At 35.0% G+C, this 18,091-nt stretch overlaps 3 protein-coding genes across 4 annotated transcripts; 2 read left to right on the top strand and 1 right to left on the bottom strand.

The window, feature by feature from the left end:
• Positions 1-704: 704 nt before the first annotated feature.
• LOC116128511 (thymidylate kinase-like) lies at positions 705-2,090 on the bottom strand. The gene is made up of 5 exons (XM_031414219.1): positions 2,044-2,090; positions 1,440-1,551; positions 1,322-1,381; positions 898-1,014; positions 705-821 (listed from the first exon to the last, which is right to left on the bottom strand). The coding sequence occupies exons 1-5, from the start codon at positions 2,088-2,090 to the stop codon at positions 705-707; spliced, it is 453 nt and encodes a 150-aa protein (XP_031270079.1).
• A 5,619-nt stretch (positions 2,091-7,709) lies between these two features.
• LOC116128552 (transcription factor GTE8) lies at positions 7,710-13,446 on the top strand. Of its 2 annotated transcripts, none has more exons than XM_031414277.1 (11): positions 7,710-8,119; positions 8,741-10,045; positions 10,151-10,199; positions 10,294-10,425; positions 10,873-10,946; positions 11,104-11,176; positions 11,952-12,032; positions 12,113-12,228; positions 12,342-12,399; positions 12,528-12,658; positions 12,756-13,446. In XM_031414277.1, the coding sequence occupies exons 2-11, from the start codon at positions 8,798-8,800 to the stop codon at positions 13,023-13,025; spliced, it is 2,232 nt and encodes a 743-aa protein (XP_031270137.1). In that variant the 5' UTR covers positions 7,710-8,119; positions 8,741-8,797; the 3' UTR covers positions 13,026-13,446. The 2 variants fall into 2 exon arrangements, with proteins under 2 accessions (XP_031270137.1, XP_031270136.1); XM_031414276.1 differs by having other exon boundaries at positions 8,706-10,045.
• Positions 13,447-14,180: 734 nt separating this feature from the next.
• LOC116128619 (membrin-11-like) lies at positions 14,181-17,066 on the top strand. Its single transcript, XM_031414370.1, has 4 exons — positions 14,181-14,524; positions 15,445-15,565; positions 15,673-15,822; positions 16,539-17,066. Exons 1-4 carry the CDS (start codon positions 14,271-14,273, stop codon positions 16,698-16,700), a joined length of 687 nt encoding a protein of 228 aa, XP_031270230.1. The 5' UTR covers positions 14,181-14,270; the 3' UTR covers positions 16,701-17,066.
• The last annotated feature ends 1,025 nt before the right edge of the window (positions 17,067-18,091 follow it).

Below are 18,091 nucleotides of genomic sequence, written 5' to 3'. Positions count from 1 at the left end.
CTTCTGACCAAAACCCATCTTACCCCTCTCTCGTTTGCCTTCCCAATCGCTGACGATAGTGGGAGTTTTTTGACAACATTGTTTTGCGATATCCGATCAATTTACTCATTGAAAATCGACTTCATTGTCGCCATTGCACTCACTGGTAGTTTCTCTTAAAAAACCCTAACATTTCGTCTTTAATTGTTCACATAAATAATCCTAATTTCTAGGGTTTAAATGAATAGGAAAATTTGCAACCCGACCCGATGAAGGCTAAGAGTTCTGATTGAACAGGTTCAAACAACCGGGTCGGGTTTTAAAACAATGATTATCATCTCCAACCTGAAGGGTGGTGCTCTTTGACTAAGGGTGACTTTTTTTTAACACCCAGAACATAACATCCACCTGTAATTATTTAAAACTCGAGAGTTCTTTTTGTAATAAGCCCATTCTTTAACATTCTTCACGGGAAGTAAGCCGCTCTTCTCGGAAGGCTTAGGTGTCATTAATACTTTGCACTCAACCTCCTTTAGAACTTACCCTCAAATTCAATGAGTGGAGTGACTGAAGAACGTTGCAGAAATCTGAAATCTGGTGACATTTTAAGCACAAGATTACTAACTCTTTAAATTCAATTACTAACCATAATGTATTTCCGTTGGTATAATTTTATGTAGAATATCAAGACCTCATAAATTGACTTTATACATGTATATATGTAACTAATGTGACCAAAGGAGGGAGGGGGGTTTCCCTTCTCGGCAAGTCAAGGCATGATCGAGAACAATATCTTGCAGCTCTTTCTCGACATCCTCTATGGCTTGACAGGCGTTTATTATCTGCAATAACAAAATGCAGTTCACCGGTTTGAGCAATGTCCATGGTGTCTCTGCAGGATATACACAAAATAGAAACATACTCTGATTCTGAGGAAGATGAATCACAGAGGATCTGATAGCATTGGGCTACTTTCTTTTGAAACTCGAGGTGATCATATCTCTCACCTCCATAGCCTCCTCTTTCAGCAGCTTTCTGACAATTCTATAGCGATGTTCAGTTCTAGGGATTCTCAGGAAGAATTAAATACAAAAAAAAAAATAAAAGTCACCAACAGTGAAGCACTGAAATATTGTTGGGAAACCTGGGTATCACACAGAAAATTTTACTGCCTCATAACAATTCCAGAAAGAGAAAAAGAGCTTTGGCCAAAAATATGAGAAATGTATAAATCAGAGCAAGGAGCCTAGCCAAATGTAGATGGGATGTAAAATACAGGGCAAAAGTCTTGATATTGCCTCTGATAATCCTAAAAATAGAACAGTTGATATAAACAACTAACCTCTGGTGGTATGTCAAGGTAGAGTACCAAATCTGGAGCTAGCAACCCAAATTCTGGGGCCTTCAAAAGAAGATCCCATTAAATAACAAAAACTTGATTTGTAAAAGCATGTCATCACCTTACACCATTCGACATCAACTCTTTTGGCAGATGAGAAAGCCACCCCAGAATAAGAACAACGGTCAAGAATTAGAGTAGTGCCAACTTTCAGTTTACTTTCCACCATTGCCCTGAAAAAGTAATGTTCATAACTTTTAGTTAGTTATGTTTAGGATTTCACAGACCTAAGAGAGCCAAATTTATTTTCACACCTAAGGAGGAGCTACTATAAATATAAAGTGTTTGCCACATAAGAACAACAGTATGAAGTAAATGTAACAGTAGGTGTAGAAACAAATGAAAAAATAGCGGAAGAATAAATAAATAATAAATTGTTCACTATAATAATAAGATAACAACCAAAAGTGTGGAGGTTGGAGGCTCTGGTTGAAATGAAATCACTGATTGGATTATCTACTGGAGCATCTCTTATTCGGGAAAAAGAATGATTAAGATTGCATTAGACTTTTACTAAAATGAGCAACTGGATATAGATGCCTTTTGAAAATCCTACATGGATCAATATTCTAATTTTTAAAAGAACTTTGTTACGCCCAAAAAAGCCAGGGCTGGTGTAAGCTTAAATCAGCAGAAACCAATCATAATTCAAGAAGGTTTTCTACCATCTGGATGCAGCCACGTCCCGCAAGGAGGAGAGAGGTAAGGCCATCATTAGTAAAGCAAGTGAACGCCAGGTTTATGAGTGGTTAGAAATTGTCCACCTGTTGAAGCCCTATGCGATTTAAGAATATCTCTCGTGCAAACAACCAATGGGAAGAGGGTTAGGAATTGTACCACACCTGCCGGCACACAAAATCATGATTACTAGCTTGAATCCTCCAACTATAAATAGAGGACTCTCCTATATTTTACAGGATGGGCTCATCTACCGCTCAAAGCATATACTCTCTCTGTCTCCCTACATTAATTTTCTCTATTGTAATCTAGCTAGCTGAGTGCGACCCGATTGTAATCACCCATCAATATAATCACAGTGGAAGTAGGACTCGCCTTAGAGCATCCAAACCACTTTAAAAAGTGTTACTTGTTCAGTATCTCTTTTTATACTTCCCTATCACGTGTGACTTCTAAATCCGCTTAACACTTCACACACGTGAATAGTTGGTGTTAAAATCAAGCATCAACAAACTTCAATAGAAAGTTACACAACTATCTTATTAAACCGGTACCAGGGGCCTACATAACATACGATCACATGTGCAGCGAGCAGAGCCATGTTGCTATTAAACAAGTGGACATAGTGAGAACCAACAAAATTCAAATCTCTTGCTAGTGATTTCTATCTAGCCAAGATAGTGAAATAGATAAAAAGGAGCGAAATCATTCCATTCAGGAAAGTGGCTTCTCAAATAAATTCAGCAAGGGTGCTCCCAACTCCAAGCCACCCTCAGCAAGACACAATTCTGTTTCTGCATTTGAACTATGAAATTAAGTATCGCAACAGAAATGAGAAACAATGAAGTTAGTAAAAGGAAAAAGGAAAACATACTTACAAAGTCTTAAGAGAGTGTAAAAGAGAACACATATATTCATGTGATTTTCCAATCCAGAAACTACAGTCAATCAATAAAACAGAAGTTTCAGAAACAAACGAATAAGCAACAAATCTAGTTTGTCCACAGTATTTATGAATAATAAAATAACTTTAAGCCATGAAAATTAATAGATAATAATCTTTGATGCAACTGCAAGAGAAAAATAATACCCAGAATACAATTATAAATACAAAGTTCCAACAAAAATGCCAATGACAAATGATAATAAAAATACAATACCGAGCGCTTGAATTTTTCTACATTAGAAAAATAAATCAGTAGAGCTTATGTTTTAGACCACTAAGCATGGTAGAATTATATTAAATAACAATGAAGAATTGGTGAAAAATCATCTATAAACAAAGCGTGTCCAGCAAAAGCTCAAAATTACAAACTTTATGAACAATCTCTAAAGGGTTGACTTTACTTGTGCCAGGCACACGTCAAGCACTCTACAAGACCAAAATTTTAGCATAGTAATGCATCGAGAAGTGTTATGGCTTCGTTTGGTTCAAAATTTGGGGGTTTTGGGAAAAGTTTTTTGGAAAAAGTTAAAAAAAAAAGTTGAATTGGGCGGGTATTACGAGGTAGGATTTATAAATTAATAAAATGCCCCCTATGTTTGTTTTTTTACAAAATACTCCCTATAATAAAACATTAAAAGTTAACAAAAATACCCCTAACCTACCCTCAAATACCCCCAGCCGGCCACCACCATCGGAGGTGGCCGGAGTCGTCTTATCGGCGCATGACCGGCTGGATCTTGCCGGTCATGCGTCACTATGGCCTTTTCCGGCTAGATCTACCGCCAGATCTGGCCGTATTTGCTCTCAACGGCGCACTACCGGCCAGATTCAGCTGATAGTGTGCCATCCTACCAGATTCTGGCCATTTTCCGGCGGTGGTGGCCGGAATCTGGTAAATGTGGATTGTTGGGGTGTTTTTGTAATTTTAAAAAAATATTTAGGGGTATTTAATTAAATTAACAAATTTAGAGGGTTTAAAAAAAATTGAATAATATTGAAAGTAGTATTCCCAAAAATGAGAGTTTTTGGGTATTTTACTGTTTAACTTTTTAGGGAATACTAAGAGTAGTATTCCCAATTTTGAACCAAACGAAGCCTATGTTTTTTGTTTTTTTTTTTGTCTTTCTGTATATTATATCTTTCAAACTAGGTAAATCCATTATTTATAGCGTACTTAACGTGTCCCTAACCCATCGCTAGATTATAAAAAAAAAAAAAATACAAAACAAAAGCTTTCCAGCAAAAGTTCTGGCCAAGGTTTTAAAAGAAAGGGGGGGGGGGGGGGGGGGGGGGGGGGGGGGGGAAGGGGAGGATAGGGGTTTGACCCGGCCAAGCCATCGGGTCACGGGTTGGACCATGACGTCAGCAAAAAACAAAAAAAATTTAAACAAAATGCAGATTTTAATTTTAATAGTGATAATAAAAAATTCTCTGTAACAAATATATCCAAATCTGAAATTAAATTAAAACTACAATATACCAACTTGGATAGAGAAGAGAGTAACTAGAGAGGAAAGCTTAAGACGGAGAATTTGAATCATCCATAAACTCTCTCCTCACAAAGCACAGTGAAAATTCATCCCTCTTTGAGAATATTATAAAACAAACAAGGTATGTTTTTGCCAAGCATCTTTTCAATTTAACTTACAATTTCTGCAAGGACCGAAACTCCAACGACCCAAATTTGGCACACAAAAATAAACTAGAAAAAACTGGAGAAAAGAGAACTACCACTCCAAGTTTGGAATCACGGCCAAATGAAACTAGTCAGAGCAGCCAGATTAAAAAGGCAACAACACTACGACCAAAGTAAAACCAGAAAGAGTAAACCAGTATCACCATCAGAGAGAGAGTGCAAGCTAAAGCTGATTTCGTTGTTTGGTAATGAGTTTTTTTTATTTTTCTTCTCTATCGGTGCTAGGTATTGTCGAATAAAATTAGGGAAGGGAGAAAACTCAGAAAAGGGTTTTAAGTTTTTAACTTTTAATTTTATTATTTTTATATTTTACTGTAGTAGACCTAGTTTATACCGGATAGACTGGTGGGTCATCGCCAAAAAAACCGGTCGAATCGCTGGTGGAAGCAGGTCAATTGCTGATTTCGGTTTTTTATATGAACTAACCCTGTCTAGCCACTGATTCCCGGTCGAACAGGTTCAACCGGTCGAGCTGGCCAAGTTTTAAAACCATGGTTCTCGCAATAGTCAATCTACAAACGAAAAATTCGACACAAATTTTACAATAACACAAGGCAACATCAAATTTTCCATCAATTAAAACATTTGGCAATGAATTTACCTTATACTGATGCGAGAAAGGGATTGATGGATTGAAAAAGTGAGAGGTCAAGGTACAGTTGGCTTCAGAAAAATGAGCGAATTTTAGGGATTTGGGTTTTAGCCTTTTACGGTTTGATTGGGAGTTTCATGGTAGCAGTTACGAGGGTAAACCACCTAGCAGTTTTGAGGGTAAACCACCATAGTGGTTTTGAGGGATTTTTAGTAGTGGTTTTCAAAACACCCAACCTGTGTTTGAGAGTTTATTTTTCAGCGGTTCTGACAGTTTTTTAAAATCACAAATTTACATATATGCCTATAAAAATACCCCAATTTCAACCAGTACTTGGAAATTTTGTTTTTTCAATTACAAGGTAAGAGTTCTTTATTTATTTTCTACTTATTTGTATTTGATAACTTCAAATGTGATAAAGTTTCCTTATCATTCTTCGCCATTCTTTGCAACATCTAGAATGATTGAAAAATTCTAGCTTCACTTTTCCAAGAAAGCATGTAGAAATGAGATTTTAATATTTTTTTTTTTTATGATTGCTTCAAATTATTTTATATTTAATATGGTTGGAGACGCGCATAATATGTAAAAATTTTTTTTGGATATAATTTGAATAGTTTTATAGTGGACAAGGTATTTGTGGAATAAAATTTTAAAACCAACTAAAACACTCCGATTTGAGGTATTTTATAAACCCTCAAAAAATATACTACATTGGTTCTGAGGGTTTTTTACCCAGTCAAAACCAGTGCATAAAAAATCAGACAAGTAATGGTTTTAGAACACCTTAAAATCAGTCTAATTAAAAACCCCTCAAAACTAACAAAAAAAACACTCTCAAGCATACCCTTAGGGATTTTAAGATGAAGAAAAAGAAGGATTTTGATTTTGAATATTTGCAAATAAATTCAACTTCTTGAGGGTTAACCGTATGTTACTGTGTACCGGAGGCCACAAAATCATGAGCCGCAAAGCTGCCGACATGTCTTAGGTTTTCTCTAGTGGCTTCTTGAGGTAAGTTAACCTACATGCGTGTTCACAATAAGCAGCAATTTCAGTCAATCAGATCACACATTTCTGCATGCTCATTAATTTATTGATTTTCTTTTTAACTTAGTAATAGTTTCATGAAATTAAATAAAATCCTCCTAAAATTATGATAATAACAAAAATATTTGTATTAAGGTAAGGGCAGTCCTGCATTTTAACGGCACATTAATAATAAGGGAATTTCTTTCATTTCTAAACTCTCAAGAAAAATTTTGTTATTTAATTATACCTCAAGCAATTCAGGATCAAAATCGAGATAATAATTTGATAAATAATTAAAAAAGTGAAAAATAATTTAATTGACTCCACCACCTATATGGAAATAATAATTCACTAAATAATTTAAAATTAGGTGACTATTGTTGTGTGGATCAATTATTGACATTCTTTGTCAAATAATTTTTTTTATTTATTTTTTTTTTAGATATTTTAAAATAAGTTGCATTTAAGAGTCTCTTATTTTTTTTTTAAATATAAAATCTTCATATTGCATTGTGGGTACAGTATAATACAATCTTTTATTTTAAAATAAAAGAGATTTTGTGTGTAAAATATATGCAAAATTGTATATATCTTAATTACAAAATTTAATGCATGAATAAAATTTAATACATAAATCGCCATATAATTATTATATTATAATTAACATTTTAATATATATATAGCTAAAAGTTCCATTTGTTCTGTTCACACGATTCCGTGTATGAAGATCAGTGAATAATAAAACCTTGGTCCCTGCATTTTCGCAAACCAGTCAAATCTGAAAGTGACAACTAAGCCCTTATCGGTTAATAGCGATTAACATATTTTTTTAATCTAAAATACCGTTAATATTTACCTATATAAATTATATTAAAAAAAAAAAAAAAAAGGCCCAGCTGGTAAGTGAGCTCGAAGTGGGGCAAATTTTACATGTAATATCATGGGTTTGATCCGTATTGAAAGCATCTAATGATAAAGGATATTTATTTAAGCTCCGATCATGGTTAGTCTCATACCTTCAGGTATGGCGAGACCCGAGATTTTCATAAAAAAAAATGATAAAAAGAAATCAACTACTAAACCAAAATTCTGCTAAAATTTAGAATAATATAATTGATTAAAAGAAATTGGAAATAAACAAAATTGTTCTAAATATTTAACAATGGTTTATTTTCTTATAATTCTATTAATTTTTATTGTAATTCACATAAGATAAAAATAGGAAGACTTTTAAAAACTCTAAAAAATTTTAAACCATCGTTTAATTGACAAGGATCTAAATCCTAATTTCAGATTATATTAGATCTAAATGTTATTAGGCCAAATATAAGGACCCAAATGTATTTTACTTTCAATAATAAAATAATAATAATAAAGTAATTTTGATTTATTATGATTAGGCACGGTGCTCTCAATCTCAAACCCTCTTCGTATAGTTTTATTTTATTTTTCTTTTTTCGTGAAATCTCTATTCTCTCAGCCCCTCTTTTATTTTCTTTGTCTCTAAAATCCCTAAAATTCAACTCAAAATCTCTCCTTTTTCCTGAATCCCTAAATCTCAAAACCCTAAAATACTTTCAACTCCATCTCGAACCCTAAAATATTTTTCAACCTCACTCTCTCTCGTTCTGTACCTCACTCATCACTTCAAATCTTGTTGGTTCCGTGAAGTCGATAAATCGTGAAATCAAAATCAAGTCGCTGCTGTGTAGTTAGTAAATCGTATTTTCTCGTGGTCATGGCCAGTTGAAGTTGGTGTCAGTGAGGGATTTTGTTGCTTTGGAGGGTTTATTACTGGTAATTGATTCGGGGTTCCGGGTTATCTTTGAATTTGAATTTTATGTTGTATTTTCTGATTTAATATATTTTTTTTACAGTTTAGGGTGTTTTGAAGTTTAAATTTGTACTGGGTTTTCTGTTATTTGGTTTGTTAGCAGACAAGTTGAAGTTTTGGATCTTGAAATTCTATGTACTTGAATCACAATAAGTGTTCATGTATTGAATAATTTTTTTGGTGTACGTGAGTTTTGAGTTTTAAGTTATTTAAGAAATAGATATTTAGGGTTTAATGTTATTGAAGAATTAGAGATTTAAATGCTCCGTAGAATTTACTCGACCCTAGTTTTGGACTTTTGGTTGCTAATTTAATGAATAAAAAGAATCAAAGAAAGGTTGTATCTTTTGTTTCCACTGTTTTCTCATTATTGGAACAATGAATGTGTGAACTCATTGAAACAAAATGGTTAAATGATGTTTTGTTAACTGAAGTCTTTTTTTAGTTTAGTTTAATCTAGTACGAGCCATGTAGTTAGTTTGATTATGGCTCCAATAATAATTCCTTTGGTAAATATTATTATTTTAAGGTTACAGAGAAAATTTTCAGGGGATAAATGTACTCCATGGTTGATGTGCGTGCAGAATTTGGTGAGAGCTACATTTCCTGTGCATTGGTTGTAAGGGCCATAAAATAAAGTTATGGCTAAGATGATGGGGAAGCGTGATAGGTTCTCAGGAGGGTATTACAGGAATAATGCATTTCAGACGGCTGGTGAATCTGAAGGGTCTGGTAGCTCAGGAAGGATTGACACTGAGATTACTGCTTCAGAGGATTCGAGTGCTCCGACTAGGAAATGCATTAATTTAAATTCTGATAAACAAGATGCTTTTGGTGTTCCCATGCAAATCCTTTCTCTGTCAAACATTTCACCACCTGAAAGGAAGGATCTACTAAAAAGGTTGAGAATTGAACTTGAACAGATACGGATTGTCCTAAAGAAAGTAGAGTTTCAAAGAACAAATGGGATGACTGTATCTTCTTCTAGTGATATTCTTAGTTGTAGTAATGGTCAAAATGGGCCTCAAGTTGAGAAGTTCAGAAAATCCTCGGGGATGAACAGCGGGCCAGGTAAGAAACTGAATCCTGTCAGTAATAAAGGACATGGAGGGAACCGGGGTGCTACAGGAAAGACTGATTCTGCAAAAATACAGCCTCCAATAGCGAGCACTGCAAATATACTTTTGATGAAACAGTGTGAAACTCTGTTGAAACGGCTAATGTCTCATCAGTATGGTTGGGTCTTCAACAAACCTGTTGATGTGGTGAAGTTGAACATTCCAGATTATTTTACTGTTATTAAGCATCCAATGGATTTGGGAACAATAAAAGGAAAGATAGCTTCGGGTGCATACTCAAATCCATTGGAATTTCTTGCTGATGTAAGGCTTACATTTAGCAATGCAATGATCTATAATCCACCTGGGAATGATGTCTATGTTATGGCGGATACACTGCGTAAATTTTTTGAAGCGAGGTGGAAAGCTATTGAGAAAAAATTACCAGTATCTGAGCCCCAATTATTACCTGGAAAGAAAGCCCCCCATGTCAATGTAGGGACTGTTAAGGCAACGCCTACGGCTAAAAAGAGAAAAATAGAAACATTGCACCATGAAATTGTGCTGGAGCCTGTTAAGCCGGTAATGACTGCTGTGGAGAGGCAGAATCTAGGCAAAGAACTAGAGTCTTTGCTGGGAGAAATGCCTATGCATATCATTGATTTCTTGAGGGAACATAGTTCCAATGGAAGAGAAACTGGAGAGGATGAAATTGAGATTGATATAGATGATCTCAGTGATGATACATTGTTCACATTAAGGAAGCTTTTAGATGATTTTTTGAGAGAGAAACAAAAGAACCAGGCAAGAGCTGAACCTTGTGAAATAGAGGTGCACTATTCTGCTCCTGCTAAGTTGATGTACATTTTGAAATCTTCTTCTGCTATATTTTGGGTTTATGAGTGACAAAATCTGGGTTTTTATTCATTGTAACAGCTGTTGAATGAATCAGGACTAAGCAATTCATCCATGCAACAATGCAAAGGTTTTTTTCTGATTGATTCAAAAGTCTGAATGTTTTTTGCTAAATACTATTACTACTTTATGACTTATTTTTTCCCTGCATTTTGCATTTGTAGAGGATGATCCGGCTGATGAGGATATTGATATTGGTGGAAATGAGCCTCCTGTCTCAAGTTATCCTCCTGTGGAGATTGAAAAGGATACGGGGATTAAAAGCAGTAAATGTGTCAGTTCGGACAGCTCCAGTGGTAATAATGTTTTCCCTGTCTTGTCTAATACTTGGTTGGGTAAATTTTTTTGTTATTTTCTTTCATAAATTTCCTATTTGTTTGATCATTAATATTTTTCTTCCTGATTGTGGCATTTAAGGGCTAGATTTGAAAGTTCTTTGTTTTGAGTTAGAATTGGAATGGGAATAAGTGCATTTTGAGTATAGAAGAGCCCAAAATAATGTAATTAGGTGATATGTTGTGCCAATGGTCTTGCGCTTAAATTCTATGTTGATTTTCTATTTCTCTTATTTAAGCCATTGTAATTTGATTTTTTGTGGTATTTTATTTGTATGTAGTTCCATTATGTGTTGTTATTTTTGGTTCTTTTTTTTCTCTTGACAATTCTTTGTGATTATGGTTTTGATTGTGGCTGAATTAATTTATTCCATTCTGTTTCTTAACTCTTTTTTCCCTCCTTCACAGATTCCGACTCTAGCTGTTCTTCTGACAGTGAATCTAGTGGTGTTAAAGCGTCAAGTCCTATCAATGTTTCAAAGGTACACACTTATTCAATTTGGTGGTGACTAATTGAAACTTTTAGTTAAGTCCCTCTTGATTTGATGTTTGATTGACTACTATGCTTTCTTGGCTGTTCATGTGAATTACCATGATGCTATTCAACCTACTTTCTACTTAATCAAGCATTTCCTTCAGGTACCTGAAACCTTGAGTTCTGGAGCCCAATTAGATGAGAAGACAAGTACTGGCAACCCCTTTGATGGAAATCGTAAGTATTTGGTTGTCTGACTTGCCTTTTTTGGTTAAAAGTTGTGAAAATCTTTGAATTTAGTGTCAGTTGGTCTTTTTTGGCTTAAGTCATGAAATTGAATCGAAATACAAACTGGTATAAGTTCTTAAACCTCTCTGTTTTTTTCCTGTAAATAACTATTTTCTATATTCATATCTCATTATCTCATATTGTCCTCGGGGATCTTAGCTTGTTTGCTAGATTTGGATTTGCGGATGATCTTTGATAAAGAAGTTTTGGTCAAAATCTAGATGGGCATGGACCTATATTGAATGTTGGAAAGAAATTATTTTTCCTGATATTGCTTCCAATGTTTGAGTTTTGAAACTATTATGTATGTGTTCAACCCAACATAGTCTGATATGAGATGCTTTTATTACTTTTGTGTTTCTTTTAGCATCCTTATCCGAAAGTTTGTCTGTGCCTTCTTTTTTTTCATTACAATTTGGAGGGGATGATTTTATAGAGAGAGAATTTACAGTTTTCTGTCCAACTTCAGGAATCTTTTAGAATGTCTTGGTCGCTTGAACATGAGTGTTTCTTTTTTCTTTTTTTTTTCTTTTCTCTTATTGTTCTTTTAAGCTGTCTTGACCAGTATTTGTACGGCTCCATAGGGGACAACATATTTACCCTTCTGTAATTTTTTTTTTCAGTTAATATTGGTTTTTCTTTTTTACTGATTTTTAATCGTAAAGAAAGATAACATTTATATTTCTGCTTTATTTATAAATTTTTCATTTATGGTCTCTTTCAGAATCTGTGAGTGAGTTGGATCAGGTTGAACATACTTCCCAGCAAAAACCGAGCTCTATTGAGTCAGATTGTTGTCAAGATGGTAAGATCAAGAGTCTGGAAAACTTTACCAGCCTGGTAGTTTTCAAACAATGTCTCATTATTCATACCTGAAAAATTTAGGTGACAGTGCTCCCAGTGAGAGGCAGGTCTCTCCTGAAAAGCTTTATCGGGCCGCTTTATTGAAGAATCGATTTGCTGATACCATTTTAAAAGCTCGTGAAAAAACTCTTTCACAGGTTGGTTATATACTTGGGGGTTATTGTTTGACTTACCCATTGTCAATGTGTCTGTTCTGTGAGCATTTTCAACTCTATATTTGATCTAATGCAAATTTCATCTGGGTGACAAGGGGGACCCTGAGAAATTGCGTAAGGAGAAGGAGGAACTTGAACTACAACGACGAAAAGGTTCTCATCTTTACTATTGTACTATTACATTATAATGCTTTTTGAATATTTGTATTTGTTATGCATGGATGAATTGGGATCTATGAGAAATCATAGATGATAACATTTTCTGCCTTTCTTCTATTCAGAAAAGGCTCGTCTGCAGGCAGAAGCAAAGGCTGCTGAAGAGGCTAGAAGGCAAGCTGAAGAAGAAGCTGCAGCTGAGGCTAGACGAAAGAGAGAGGTTGAGAGAGAAGCTGCACGACAGGCATTGCTGAAGGTAAATGGGAAACAGACAATATCTACGGATTTGCATAACTATGTACTCCTTATCCTTGTTCTAGATTTTACCAGAACAATTTCTGGCGTTTTTGCAGATGGAGAAGACTGTTGAAATTAATGAGAATTCTCGTTTCCTTGAAGACTTAGAAATGCTTAGGACTGCCCCTGCCGAGCATTTACCAAGCTCTGTTGATGAGACAAGCCCAGATCACTCTCAGGATGGCTTGGGTAGTTTCAAGTTTTGCGGCAGTAACCCCTTGGAACAACTTGGTTTATACATGAAAGAGGACGAGGACGAGGAAGACGCCGAACCACCAACCATTCCAAACCCTCTAAACGACGTAGAGGAAGGCGAGATTGACTAAGTGAGCTATCACTGCTTTATTTAGATACATGAACAAGTCAATGAAGCAAGAAATATGATATACATTGCATCAAATCAAAAAGAAAAGAAAAGAAATCAATCTTTTGCCAAAGGATCACAAGATCAAAAGAAAGTTTTGCCAACAATTGGAGTTGAAAAAGGGTGAAGAGAAGAAGCGTCAATTATCAATTTTGGCTTGTTTTTGTTTTGCTTTGGAATTGAGATGTGGCAAATATTGTGAGATGGGGATTTGATTGATTGTGGGAGAAGGCTGAAAAAGAAGCCAAAAGTGGGCAGATAGGTAGGCAGCAGAAAAGGAAACCCTGTAAAAATGTTGATTTTGGGATTAAAAAAAAAAAAAAAAAAATGGGGGCCTTAAGCTGTATTACAAACAACTTTAATGAATACATTTAGAGTTCATAGCAAGTTTATCTAGTGAAATGAGAATTATTAGTGGTAGTTAGAGCTTAATTTTATCATTTTCTTTTATATCAGTTAATCTTTATACCATATAATAACCCAAATAATTATAAATTTGTCAATAATGGACTATTATTATGGATTACTGGCTTTTGACATAGAGTGTAATTTGTAAAAACCTGTTGAATTTAGTTGTGTTTGAAACATTGTTTTAATAACCAACCCCCAAATAATTATATAATGAGGCTTGTTATTGCCATGGATTTAGTTTTGTGGTTTTCGATTGATTCATTCATTGAAAATAATCTTTACTGCTATTATTGCATTCACTAACTATTTTCTCTTCAAAAACCCTAACATCCTGATCTTTAATTGTTTATCGATGATTATTTCAATTTTTAAGGTTTTTGGTGAATTAGAAAATTGCTAACCTGACTTGATGAAGGTCTCGAGTCCTAGTTTAACCAGCTGGGTCGGGTTTTAAAAGTTAAAACATTGGTTTGAAATTGAACATGTATGGAGTATTGATCAATGCTTTCAAAGAAAAACGCTTTAAAAAAAGTATTACACATTTTCTTTTTCCAAAAATATAAGGCCATACCCCATTACTCCATTCATGATTTAAATTTTAAAAGTCTTAAAAAATTTCAGCGTAATTGTGCCGAGGATAAAAAGACAATATAACCCCTGAGAGATGGTACGTTTGGCAATCGTTTCTTGTAACAATTAACAAACCAAAAGGCCAAAGCCAGAGCTAGAGTAAACCAAATTTCACAAAACTTTCATTTTCGTCCCATTTTTTTTCTTCGTCCCTCAACGGACAAAAATGGCGATGGCGGTTGAAGGAGGAGGGACGTTATCAGAGATACACCAGAGCGCGAAGAAGCTGCTGATGAAAGCGAGAGACGGAGTGGAGAAACTGGATCGACTCGAGAGCTCCACATCCACCGGCGGTTACGATTCGCCGGAGCTCTCTTTCGCCGTCAAGAAAGACATCTCTCAGATCCAGTCTCTCTGCGTCGAGATGGATCGTCTCTGGCGCTCCATCTCCTTTAAGTCACAGCGAGATCTTTGGAGAAGGTAAAATCCCTCTCAAGTATTAAATTATCAGAAGGTCGTCATCACGGTGACCGGTAATGTTACCGGTTCTCTAATACGATTTGGATTGGAATCTTGAATTACTGTGTAGTATTAGTATTTTATTTTCACTGTAATTACCAGGTTGTTTAAGTTAGAATTCTAAAATCCTGTAACGTTACTGGTACTGTAGTTGCAATTGGATCGGAATCTTGAATTACTGTGTGCTATCAAATTTGTATTTCAACTGTAATGACCAGGTTCTTGAATTAGAACTTTAAAATCCGGTAACGTTAACGGTACTTTAATCACGTTTGGATTTGAATCTTGGTTTCCTGTGTAGTTTTATAACTTCTATTCCAACTGTAGTTACAGGATGTTAGGTTACAATTCTAAAATCTGGCAACATTCCTGTTACTGTAATCATGATTGGATTGGAATATTGAATTACGGTGTGGTATTGAATTTCCTGTGTAGTATTATAACTTCTATTCTAATTGTAATTACAGGTTGTTAAGTTAGAATTCTGAAATCTGGTAACTTTGCCGGTACTGTAGTTACATTGGATCGGAATCTTGAACTTGTTTAGTAGTAAACTTCTATTTCTACTGAAATTACTGGCTTGTTAAGAGTTCTGAAATCTGTAATGTTACTGGTACTTTTGTTACAATCAAATTGGAATCTTGAATTACTGTTAGTATTAAATTTCTATTTCAACTGTACTTATCAGGTTGGTAACTTACATCTAAAATCCAGCAAGTTACTGGTACTGTAGTTAGAATCTGATTGGAATCTTGAATCTTGAGAGTGTGGATTCTTAATCTTAGTTTGGGTTATCGGTTATTTTCTTTTCCTGTGTTTGATCATGAAATGAGTTATTTTTGGTGGTAGTGACAGTGCCTTTTTTGTGTTTTTTCATGCAGAAAAGTGGAACAAATAGCAGAAGAGGCTGAACAATTGAAAGAAAGTCTGGACAAGTATTTGTTAAGAAATCAGAGACGGATGAACGAAGCTAGAGAGAGGGCAGACTTGCTTGGGAGAGCTGTATGTAATCCATTTTTTGTTAGGAGTGGTGAAAATAATGTAGTGCGCTGTCTTGTTATTGATGGAGAATTTTTTTTCCAGTCTAATGAATTTATTTTTTGTTCTAGAATGGAGAATCTTCTCATGTTTTGAGAATTTTTGATGAGGAAGCACAAGCGATGCAGTCAGTTCGAAATTCATCAAGAATGCTACAAGAATCTTTTGCTACGGGAACTGCCATCCTTGCTAAATATGCAGAGCAAAGGGAGCGCCTGAAGGTATTCGCATTTAAAGAAATGCTTATTAACATACACTCACATATGTATGCACAAAATAAAGTTAACCCTATGGAAAATGTCAAATGTAAAATTTACGCTCTGGTTTCAGTTATATTCTTCTAACTCTAATAAGTGAGGATCATTGGTCTTCCTAGCTGTCATCATTAGCATTAGTTTATACCAAGTACATGGAGCTTATAAGTGTCTGTGGTGGTTTCTCTGTGGTAGCTGTGGAGAAATTAGGTGGTTTCTTTTTATTGTTATGTATGCTGATAGTGTGTAGAATAAGTTTATGACAGGTTTTTAAATAACTAAAAATAAGACCGGCATCAGAACCTGCCATAATGGTGTTGCTGTATTTTGTTATTGTTAGTATCAGCATGTATACCTACATGAGAGCTTTGCTTAAAGACAGCCCACCTCAGGATGAATTTCAGATAGTTGTTGAAAATTGTTTGGATTCTGATTTTCTTTTGAGTTGGAGTATAGTTGTGAGCTTCCAATTAGTGAAAAATGGGAGAAAGTGTGTTCTTTCAAGTGTCATGTAGAGTTTGCTTGTTTGGTATTATACTGTATTTCTGGGTTTGAGTTGAACTATTAAAATAGAGACCGCTCAAACTATTTTACTTAAAACATTGACATTTTAGTTAATGCCTTAACATTACTTTTGCTATTGGTGTTGACAAAGAGCTGAATATGTATATATATTTTTCCAGAAAGCACAACGGAAAGCTCTTGATGTTCTTAACACAGTGGGGCTCTCCAACTCTGTACTGAGGCTGATCGAGAGGAGGAATCGTGTCGATAGGTGGATTAAGTATGTTGGGATGATATCAACGGTGGTAATCATATTTTTGTTTTGGAGGTGGACTAGGTAGTTGATCTGCCCTTCATAATTTGCACATAGAACATTACTTGCCATCTTTGTTGAGGATGATCTGTTTCCGTGCTAGAGGGCTAACTAATGAGATTGTAAACGCCATTGTTTGTGAGCACAACCGGGTATAGAATTTGATTTACCAAAAAAAAAAAAAAAACATTGGCAATATTTGAAAGAAGACTTGAAATACTATAATAATAGGATGTAAAATTTTGATACTATTTATGGAAAGTGTATGTTAGTGGCTAAAGAGTAAAGGGACAGAAAGAATGTGGCCTAATTAGCAGGGATGATATCAATGGTTGGATACTTCGATGGAATTTCGTTATATCAATTTGTTCTTCTGCTCGGTTTACATTTCCACCCACAAGGAGTGTAGGTACGATGATGTTCTTATGGTTTTAGGCTATCATTTATGCATTGGACAAGCGAATAAAATTATGTCAAAAATATATTTTCACACACTTATTATTTTATCTTTTTACGTACAAGGGAACGAGAGAATAGAAAAGCCAACGTAGGGTTTATTTCATACACCTGTTACAGGATCGTTCACTCTTAGACAGTGAGATTTTTAATAATTTAAAGAGGTATTTAATAAATCATAAGGTTTTTTTTTTTTTTCGTAAAACTCAAATATGTTTTGTCTCATAAATCATAATCAATGTTCTAAAACCAAACCGGTTCGACTGGTGACCGACATCCTCTCCTGTCTGAATTTTCAATTTTATTATTCATCTAAATCCTTAATTTTACCTTTGGCGAATGAGGAACTACTAAGTGCCAAGATTAGATGGGTTTTGTAGAGTGGAGGCCATTGGTTGAAGGGATGGGGTTGGATTAAATTTTGGTTATCGGAATCAACTAGAATTTGGGCGGAAAAGTAAAAACCCAAACAGATTATAGGGTTGTATTTGCTAGATTTCAAACTAGTAGAGACTGAAAGTTTAGGGGTGTTTTGTAGGATTTCAAACTTTTTAGACCACCAGAAACCACCAATTTAATTGGTCAGACCGGTCAAATCGTGAATCGGGCCTAGGCATGGCAATGTTCCTGGGATTTCGGGGACTCGTCCCGACCCACCCCATATGGGGCGGGGAAGCCCCGGTTTTTTTGGGGATAGGGGTGAGGGTGGGGTTTGTTTTAATCCCCGTCCTCGGGGATGGAGTGGGGGTGGGTGATGCCTTTCCCCCGACCCGCCCCGTATATAATATATAATATATATTTACTTTTCACTAATACCCTTATATTTCACCTAATTACATAATTATCCTATCTATATAAACCCATATTTTCCTAATTTATAATTGAACAAGAACAAACCCTGACCCATATTTATGTATAATTAATTATGTTTAAACGATTAATTTAAGTGTTTGTCATGTGGAC

The sequence above is a fragment of the Pistacia vera genome, unplaced genomic scaffold, assembly GCF_008641045.1.
Source record: "Pistacia vera cultivar Batoury unplaced genomic scaffold, PisVer_v2 Contig200, whole genome shotgun sequence".
In the NCBI taxonomy this organism is placed as follows: Eukaryota; Viridiplantae; Streptophyta; class Magnoliopsida; order Sapindales; family Anacardiaceae; genus Pistacia; species Pistacia vera.
This window is presented reverse-complemented; position numbering and strand designations above follow the sequence as displayed.

Coding starts and splice junctions, on each gene's coding strand:
- LOC116128552 (XM_031414277.1), top strand. CDS start 8,798: ATGGCTAAGATGATGGGGAAGCGTGATAGGTTCTCAGGAGGGTATTAC. Junction 12,400..12,527: donor TGAACTACAACGACGAAAAG/GTTCTCATCTTT, acceptor TCTTCTATTCAG/AAAAGGCTCGTCTGCAGGCA. Junction 12,659..12,755: donor CACGACAGGCATTGCTGAAG/GTAAATGGGAAA, acceptor GCGTTTTTGCAG/ATGGAGAAGACTGTTGAAAT.
- LOC116128619 (XM_031414370.1), top strand. CDS start 14,271: ATGGCGATGGCGGTTGAAGGAGGAGGGACGTTATCAGAGATACACCAG. Junction 15,566..15,672: donor CAGACTTGCTTGGGAGAGCT/GTATGTAATCCA, acceptor TTTTTGTTCTAG/AATGGAGAATCTTCTCATGT. Junction 15,823..16,538: donor AGCAAAGGGAGCGCCTGAAG/GTATTCGCATTT, acceptor ATATTTTTCCAG/AAAGCACAACGGAAAGCTCT.
- LOC116128511 (XM_031414219.1), bottom strand. CDS start 2,090: ATGGCCTTACCTCTCTCCTCCTTGCGGGACGTGGCTGCATCCAGATG. Junction 1,015..1,321: donor ACCTTGACATACCACCAGAG/GTTAGTTGTTTA, acceptor TAGAATTGTCAG/AAAGCTGCTGAAAGAGGAGG. Junction 822..897: donor CTTCCTCAGAATCAGAGTAT/GTTTCTATTTTG, acceptor TTGTTATTGCAG/ATAATAAACGCCTGTCAAGC.